Source organism: Phaseolus vulgaris, chromosome 11, assembly GCF_051622355.1.
Source record: "Phaseolus vulgaris cultivar YP4 chromosome 11, ASM5162235v1, whole genome shotgun sequence".
NCBI classification, from domain to species: Eukaryota; Viridiplantae; Streptophyta; class Magnoliopsida; order Fabales; family Fabaceae; genus Phaseolus; species Phaseolus vulgaris.
Window position 1 is genome coordinate 36,207,230 of NC_143508.1, and position 9,564 is coordinate 36,216,793.

Genomic DNA, 9,564 nt, shown 5'->3' on the forward strand with positions numbered 1-9,564 from the left:
AAGTTGTCAAAACATATCGAACTCGATAGTATTTTGTAATAGTAGAGTGGTTTTAAAACATTCGAATAATCCATTACTGCAGTTTTTCTTTTTTTTTTTCAAATCTAATTCTTTATAACAAAGAAATAAAAATAATACTAATAATATAAATAAATAAAACAATACTACAAAACAATTTCTCTAATATTTCTCACCTCTTCTTTTTTTCTTTTTCACCTAGGTTTTACAAGTTAAAAGATCGAATAGAAGTCGATTAAACTGGTTTTTCATATATGTCTTAAAAGCAAATAACACAATATTCTAAAATCCATAATTCCACATCACATGATTAAATACCAGAACACACTAGATATACCACAATAACAGAACTCAAATTATCTATGCCCAGCACATAGGCTAGCTGGTAAGACTTGATACTTGAGACCCCAATCGCTTAGAAACCATGAATCTTGATATGCTCCTTCTTCACGATACCAGCCTGTTAACATTCACAAGAGAAAACAACCAACAAGATGATTAGATGGAGAATCCCAGTATCCAAATATTTCATGGTACATTCTTTGAAAACAATTACAATTTTTTCCCATATCTCTAGAGGAATGAATAGAAGTATATACTTGTTCGTATGTGACATGTTTAATCCATTTTCTAGTGTTACAGATACCATCAATTAAATTACAATATCGCAAACCATTGTGTGCTAAGACCCAACCATGATTTATACAAATAAAATCTATTTGTGCTTCCTTCTCGTTTTTCTTAGCTTTCTTTTTCTTGAGCATAAAAATATATTAAGTTAAATAAATTTTCTATACTTTAGAAGAGTATACAGGGGCCTAGGTTCACATTTAACATACAATTTCAAAATATTGGATATTGTCTCATAAGTGCAAAATTACAGATCGACCAGCTATGTTTGCAACACATTCAAGACTAACAGAGTATATTTTCAAAAGTCACTCATTCTCTGAAATGGGAGATTCCACAAACTAAGCCTTAAAGCACAATAATGAAAATAGTACAGAAAGAAGCGAATCGAAAAGATGAAAATCAATATGGATATGTAATCATAGAAATTATAATACACTTCATAACACAAAAGATGAGGACGGTTACCTGGACTAGGAAGGCAGAAACATTCTTCCGCTGATCACCTTGAAGTTGAATAACCTACGACCACAAACACTTGTTAGCTGAAGATACAATGGGTAGATCATTATCAAAGAGGGGAGTGTCAACACAGACCTGTCCTAGTTCTGGGTCCTGAACAACTGTGCCATTGCAACAGAACTCTTTCTTAACGTCTTTAAGTATCTTGTTATAGCTGAATTCTTTTTTCAATCCCTGAACAGTTGTCAGGCTTTTCCTACCATTTCTCTGTTGTACACGAATATGCACATACTCCTTTGACCCAGCACCCGAGTCATCAGCATTTGCCTCAGCAAAAGGATCTATAAATTGAGGCAAACACATTATTTATCAGACTCAATCATTAAACAGAATTGAATAATCACAGTAACCAAATACTTCTCATAAATATATAATAGTGAGCAAGCATGTGTACACAACTTTCACAAATGGTAAAACTGAAATGCAATACAACGTATGAAAAGCTCAACATAAAAGTCACCATAAAACAACACTTAGAAAACTCATACAGCTAGCATATCTTTTTTTCTGAATAATCTCCTATTCAAGAAAGATACACATAAGATTGTCTGAATGTACAGGACAACATTATTGTTCGACCATGGGATGTAATCAAATGAGTATTCAAAATAACATGACGCTCATAAAACAGAAAAGTGAAGGGAAATGTCAAATTCCATGCTCAGGGAATACAAATGAAAGTAACAGAGTCCGCAACTAAATTTTCACTGAACTGTATATTAGAAGGTACATAACTGAGAATCAAATGGAAAAGTGCACAAAATACATATTTATTCGCATACTGCTGAAAAATAAAGACGATCAAACAAAATAACTACTGTAAGACATAAAAGTTAGAGTAAATATAGACATCATATTGCGCAAGCATATACCACAACAGAATTATGGAAGGAAAACATAGATAAAAAAAGAAACGCTATGTTAATCACACATACATAATGAATTGATATCTATTCCCTTTAGAAATATCACATATCATGAACAAGACAAGTAATCCAGAGATTAAAACATTTGTCAAGGAGTCGCAACATACCGAAGGCAGTAGGAATTTGAGCGTCTAATTCAGACATAAAACTTGACTCTCTATGACCAAAGGTTCCACCAACCAGATTGTTCAGACCTGACATTGCAATCAACATGTCAGCTAAATTGAATTACAATAATAGCACACTTGAAAAGATTAAAAGACAAATCCCTGTCATTAATAATCTCCATCACATAAAAAGAATATTCAACACAACAAACTAGAGAAAATTTCATCAACGACCATCCCATGTATTAAAAAAAATTTAACCTCTGTACCAAGTTAAAGCTACACTATATTTAAAATTAAACACTTGGTTTATTCGCCACAACTTAAAACACTGATTTTAAAATTTTCAAAAGATCTCAGTAGCACAAAGCAAAATTATTTCCTAGAGTTCAGATTTTTCCTTGAAATTGACAGTGACGATCAAGGAATTACACCGTCGAAAAAATCACCACAGAAGAAAAACCCCATACCTCAAAAATCATTGTACACCAAAATCAACCTAAAAATATGAATTAAAAAAAACGACCCTTTCAGCATAACAAACACGAGTTTTCTAACAGGAAGATCAGATCAATACTATATCAAAACAAAAACCCTAAAAGTTTATAAGAAATCGGAGGGAAACAAAAATAGGAAGAAAAAATTAAGTAAAATAAGATTACGGGTGACAAAGGAACGTCGAACCCTAGAATTAGCGACAAAGAAAAACGAAATCTTAAAACGGATCATGAGAAGCTACCTGATCCTAAATTTAAGGTTTCGATACGTGAAAGGTAAGGTGAAGAACCGAAACCCTAAATTGGATAAGGCTGAAGTGAAGTGATTGCTTTCTGTGTCTGCGACGCGCTGAAGTCTGGTTGCGTTTGGAAGAGAAGGGGTCTCTTTAATAAGGAACTTGACAGCGGCACGTGCGTTGTGCATGCGTAAAGTTTTCTTTCTCGAGAATAAATAAATATCTAGAATCCTCTTTGGATTCCATAACATATTTAGATTTTATGATTATGATTATTCATTGCAAAAATAAACTAATTATTTAGATCACGCCATTGTTAAAATAAAGGGTTAAATACTTTCTTTAGCTGGGGACTTTTTCAAAAAAAAAAAAAAACTTTATATAATGTTATTTTTTATTAAATAGGCTATTCAACATTTGACATGTAAATTTAATTATGTTACATAGTTTTTTTAAAATTTTAAATATATTTTTATTTAATAAATTTGGTATATTAATTATTTATTTAATTAATTTTTTAGTCATTTGATATTTAATTATGTTTAATGTATTTTTATTTTATCAGGTTAGAGAAGATTAATGAAAATTGATAACGTGAATACGGTGGTTTATTCATCATTATTCACTTATATTTACTTTAGTAATATTTTATTTGAAATTTTATATTAATTTTGTTTAGTTCTTAAAATAATATTCTAATCCTCCTGCACAATAATGAGTTTGTTGTGACCATATCTCAGTTATATCATGCATATAGTGGAAGCTAATGTCATGGGATTTTATTCTGATATATGAATTTTTTATTTTTGTAGTGTTATTCTACCTTTAACTGAGATTTAAAAAGAATAAAATTTGTTTAAAAGATCTTAACAGTAAAAAATAATTGTTCTACAACAACTTTTTAAAATAAAATGTTATATTATAATAATTTAAATGTATAAGTGAATATTTGAAGTGAATGAACCAGTGTTTATCATTACTTTTTTGGAAAGTGGAAATGAAGTAGAAAAAGATAGCATTTTGAGCTATTTAAATATGTTGAATTTGAATAATAACAACATTAAAAGAAACATTGTTAATGTTGTTTAACCCTAAGAACTAAAAATTAGCATTTTTTTTCAAAATCAGAAGATTGAAAAATGATTTTTTTTCCTAATTGGAGGACAAAAAAGTAATGCCCCAATTTGGAGAACTAAAAACAAATTTAAATTTGTAACAAACCTTAAAAAATCATGTCTCTCGTTCAGGTGACAAATGATAAGTAGACTTTCGTTTCCCTCGCATCATCAACATCACTAATGTCATCCAACCTCAAGAACTAAATATAGTATTTTACAAAATCAAATAACAAAATAAAAATATTAATAGTACTCAATTTAGATGACTATGGATATATTTAAGTTTAAAATAAATGTATTACATAATTTGATAAAATTTAATTACTATTAGCATAATAATTTAATAATAATTTATCATGTTCACATTGGAGTAGTAGAAAAGGATGAGAATTTTAATAATCTGAGGAGTGATTCCGATTTTTCTTCTCATTTATATTATATTTTAATTTTGGTTAGGTTTTTCATTTCAACTTAGGAAGGATATGGTAAGAAGGAGATTGTTCTTATCGAATTTCGCGTTGACTTCTTCGAGGCGTTGAATCCGAGTTGTTAGTAAGACTAGTCTTTTATTTGGAGGATTGTTGAACTTTATCACCAAATAATGTTCAATGGAAGCTCACCTTCAGAACACTCTCTGATACAAGTCAGTAAAAGTATAATGATATCATAGTAGTAGTAAGCGAATATCAAATATCGAGTGAGTAAGTACTCCCTGATTATTGTATTTATAGACTTGTATTTATAGACTTGTAAGTTTATGAAGTATAAAGAACTACTTTTGGTTTTTCAATCAGACCTTTTAGTCATAGTGGCTGGTTACATTTACATAATAGTAAATATATTTATCAATAATTGGTTATATTTACATAACATTAAAGATATTTATAGCCATCCGAAATATTTATCAGTAATAATGGGATATTAAAAAATAATTGCACGTGGTTTTTATCCACTTTGTTAGTGGATAATAATTGTTCCTTAAATATAGGACCGAGTAGTATACATGTAATGGACCAGAGCGTGTAGAGCTCAGTTCTCGGAGATCGGACATCGATGCCTACAACAAGAAGGCCAACTCGACCGTTGGGTCGAGAACAAGGGGCAACATGTTTGGGCTCAGGTATTTCCATATTATCTCTTGTTCATACATTGGTATAATCTTCCGCATATAAGGCCTGGTAGGTCTGAAAGTGTGTTAAATGGGCCTAGGGGTGCATATAGCATTTGGGTCTAGTATAAGTAAAACGTACTTTGTCAACTTAAGCCCAAGTGCGCTAGGGTTTAATAAAACATTGACATACAAGATACGTAATGGCATATGCATGGTACTATGATACACAAAGCATGTAAATGTACTTGAAAATAGATTTGATCCTGGGGAACGATACCCAAGTGGGTATCTAGGTGGTTATTCTGTTAAGATTTGATACACTTCTACGAGATAAGATTCTGTGCAGCTGTGCTGTTAATATTACACACACTGAAGCGAAACCTTCTCCCATTGAATATGTCCTTACTCGAGATAAGATTCTCGTAACAGAAGTTGTTACCGCAAGAGGTAACCTAGCGACACTCTATAAAAGGGACTCAAGATCACTGGTTATGGTATGTTGTTTCTAACACTTGAATAACATTTTACTAAGCATTGAATTATATACTTCTTGTTTATTATTGCCTTGTACTGACTTGATCGTTGGAGTGCGATCGGTCGTCAAGGCACCCTTTGTCTTAACAGGAACAACATCCAGACATTAAGGAAAGCACGAGTTCCACCACGAGGCAGACGGAGTCCGAGCTCGCCTACAGAAGTCTACCGACACCAAGTCAACCAGCAAGAAAATTTGGCGCCCACCGTGGACCTCGATAAAACTAGGTCCCATCCACATTTGTGATTGAAGCTACTGAGCAACATGAGGACAACTAGACAAGGTCCCACAGGATCAGAAGGAGGCAACGACCTCACTATACAACAACTCATGGAGAACTTCACCGCTCTCCAAGATTCAGTGGCGGCGTCTAGGGTCGAACAGGCTCACAAGGAAGAACAGTTCAGGATCTAGCTGGACGCTTCGCGTGTCACCAATGATGAGTTACGCAAAACCAACGAGGAGTTGCGTAGATATTTACAACGTTTGGGAGAACGCTCCATAGGGGAGCAGATCCAGCCTGCCCAAGCTAAGGCCTGTACAATGCCCTTCTCGCAATAAATCATGGAGACTGTGGTCCCAACGAACTTTGTGACTCCTAAAATTACGTTCACAGGTATAAAAGATCCAGAGGCTTATCTCACGGCTTTCCATGCCCAGATGATGATTTTGGGAGGCACGGACGCTATGCACTGTAAGTTACTCATGGGAATGTTTACAGGTACGATGTTGCGCTGATTCATTGGTCTCCCATATGGCCACATAACTTCATTCGACCAATTCTCTACATTGTTCAGGGAACAATTTATTGTCAACCAGGCTCCACCCCTTGTTCCCTTCGACCTATTTGAGGTGAAGCAAAGGCAGGAAGAGCCTTTAAAGAATTTCCTGAATCGGTTTGGAGCGTTTGTTGTAGAGCTCAACACCCAGGATGAAGCTCTGATGGTCCACACCTTTGTGCGAGGGGTTTTGTCAAAACCATTCAACGATTCTTTGATAAGGAGTCAACCAAGGACTTTCGGTGAGATCAGGCGGCGAGCTGTTGCCCACATCGCCGCAGAGGAAACTGTGACAACGAAGCGTGAGAACACAAGTGCTAGGCAATACAAGCCATGCGATGGAAGTCGTACCCAACCCATGAGGGTACACCAAACTACAATGGAGAAGAAGTCGTTGGCATGGCGGACGCCTTACGAGTCAAAGAAGAACTAGTCTAGGTCAAAGTCGAGAGACGACCTACCTTATCGACCCAAGTTCAAGGTGTCGTACAAGGAATTGCCTGCCATGCCCGACATAGTGAGCAAACTGACGTTTCCCTCAAAGACTGACAAGGTTTTGGGGCTAGGCAAAAATACTTGGTGCGAGTTCCACAAGGCCTTTGGGCACGATGTGGAAAATTGCATAGTCCTTGGATATCAGCTGTCAAGGATGATGAAGGTAGGCCTCCTGCAAGATTATTTGGTGGGAGGTCAGGAGGAATCAAAGCAAGATTTGTTGTCGGAGGAGCAGAGGCACGAGGTGCCTATCCATGGCGAAATCAACACCATCTCTGGAGGATTTTCTAGAGGAGGTTGCACCGCTTCCCAGCGAAAGAAATATGCAAGGGAGGTAATGACAGTAGGGGCCTGGACGTCTGATCAGCCCGCCGAGCCCGACCTGTGCTTCACTCACACTGACTTGAGGGACGTGGTCCCCCATGATAATGATCCAGTGGTGATCTCAGTGGTCACCGCAGGGAGAAGGGTACACCGGGTTCTTGTTGACCAAGGGAGCTCAGCAGATGTGTTGTTTTTGTCGGCGTTTAATAAATTGCAGTTATCGCTAGATTAGTTGAGGCTATATGACAATTGTCTTTATGGTTTTATAAGAGATCAGGTAAAGGTGAGGGGGCATGTAGAGTTGAGGACGACCTTTACAAATGGCACCTCGTCTCGAACGATCAACATCAGGTACTTGGTTGTTAATGCTCCTTCTGCTTATAACATTCTTTTGTGCAGGCCTGCCATCAACATGTTAGGTGTTGTAGCCTCATCGAGGCATATGAAGATGAAGTTGCCATCCCCGGAGGGAGGAGTGATCGTGATCAAGTCCGACCAAGAGGCGGGGAGGAAGTGCTACGAGAATAGCCCGAAGGCTAAAAGAGGGATATGCATAGTTGCCACCCAACCTCCACAAGTTTAGGACACTACCTGTGCAAAGATTGCTATTGATAGACAGCCTGAGCTAGCTTCCGAGATTCAGGAAAGGGAAATTGGCGGGAGGAAATTCAAGCTTGACAAGTTTTTAAGCCAAGACTTACAGGACAGGATTGCCGAGGTGATAGCGCGACATTTGAATGCCTTTGCATGATCTGCTTCTAACATGCCGGGCATTGACCCCGACCTTTTATGTCATCAGCTCACGATGGACACGAAGGTCAGGCCAGCCATCCAGAGAAGGAGAAAGTTCAACGAAGAGAGACGCCTGGTCATCAGGCAGGAAACGCAGAAGTTGTTGAGTGCTGACCACATAAGGGAAATCCAATACTTAGAGTGGCTGGCTAATGTGGTGTTGGTAAAAAAGGCTAATGGGAAGTGGAGAATGTGTTTTGACTTCACGGATCTTAACAAGGGTTGTCCTAAAGATTCGTACCCACTGCCTAGCATTGACACCTTGGTGGATAATGCATCCCCGAGATGAAATCAAAACTACCTTCATGACAGATGTCTCCAGTTACTGTTATAAGGTGATGCCATTGGACTGAAGAACATTGGAGCAACCTATCAGAGGTTGATGGACAGAATTCTCACCCCCATGATTGGGCAAAACGTGCAGGTGTACGTGGACGACATGGTCGTCACCTCAGTAGAGAAGGATCAGCATGTCGCTGATTTGGAAGATTTATTCACTACAATAGCTAGGTATAACTTGAAGCTGAACCCTGAGAAGTGTGTGTTTGGGGTGGAGGCAGGAAAGTTCTTGGGATTCCTTCTCACAGAACGTGGAATAGAGGCCAACCCAGAGAAGTGTGCGTCGATCATCACGATGAGAAGCCACGCTACTGTGAAGGAAGTTGAGCAGTTGACTGGATGAATGGCCGCCTTGTCTCGTTTCTTGTCAGTTGGGGGAGATAAGGGCTACCCCTACTTCTAGTGTCTGAAGAGAAGAAATCGCTTTGTATGAATTGTTGAGTGTGAGGAGGCGTTCTTGAAGTTGAAGGAGTACTTGGCCAACCCGCCGGTTCTTTGCAAGTCGCTGCCCGGTACTCCCCTTCGCCTTTACTTTGCAGTCACGGAACGAGCCATCAGCTCGGTATTGGTGCATGAGCAGGAGCAGGTTCAGAGGCTTATATATTTTGTGAGCAAGGTGTTACAGGGGCCAGAGGTGCGTTATCAGGCCATTGAAAAAACGGCTTTGGCTGTTGTATTTGCAGTTCGAAGACTCTGTCATTACTTCCAAAGCTTCACGGTGATAGTGATGACTGACTTGCCAATCCGCAAGATTCTACAGAAACCTGATATGGCAGGTTGGATGGTGCGATGGGCGGTCGATTTGTCTGAGTTTGATGTACAATACGAGCTCAGAGGTCCTATCAAGGGACATGTCTATGCTGACTTTGTAGTGGAACTCTCCACGGGAGCTACTCAATTAGATAATGGACACTTGCAATGGGTTCTCTCTGTTGATGGATCCTCCAATCAGCAAGGTAGTGGATCTGGAATCATATTGGAAGGACCCAATGGATTGTTGATCGAGCAGGCTCTGAAATTTGCCTTCAAGGCTAGCAACAATCAGACCGAATATGAAGCATTGGTAGCCGAAATGTTGTTGGCTAAGGAGATGGGCGTTCAAAGTTTATTAGTGAATAGTGACTCGCTATTGATA

The 9,564-nt window shown here is 37.8% G+C and overlaps 1 protein-coding gene across 1 annotated transcript; it reads right to left on the reverse strand.

Moving 5' to 3' along the window:
- Positions 1–245: 245 nt before the first annotated feature.
- Positions 246–3,170, reverse strand: LOC137805652 (protein translation factor SUI1 homolog). Its single transcript, XM_068605596.2, has 5 exons — positions 2,943–3,170; positions 2,204–2,290; positions 1,246–1,451; positions 1,117–1,170; positions 246–478 (listed from the first exon to the last, which is right to left on the reverse strand). Exons 2-5 carry the CDS (start codon positions 2,238–2,240, stop codon positions 434–436), a joined length of 342 nt encoding a protein of 113 aa, XP_068461697.2. The 5' UTR covers positions 2,241–2,290; positions 2,943–3,170; the 3' UTR covers positions 246–433.
- Positions 3,171–9,564: the final 6,394 nt, after the last annotated feature.

What these genes read in the sequence shown, in the direction of transcription:
- LOC137805652 (XM_068605596.2), bottom strand. Translation starts at nt 2,240, where the DNA reads ATGTCTGAATTAGACGCTCAAATTCCTACTGCCTTCG. An exon ending in TCAAATTCCTACTGCCTTCG is followed by an intron (nt 1,452 to 2,203) that starts GTATGTTGCGAC and finishes CTCAATTTATAG; the next exon opens with ATCCTTTTGCTGAGGCAAAT. An exon ending in AGGACCCAGAACTAGGACAG is followed by an intron (nt 1,171 to 1,245) that starts GTCTGTGTTGAC and finishes TTGTGGTCGTAG; the next exon opens with GTTATTCAACTTCAAGGTGA.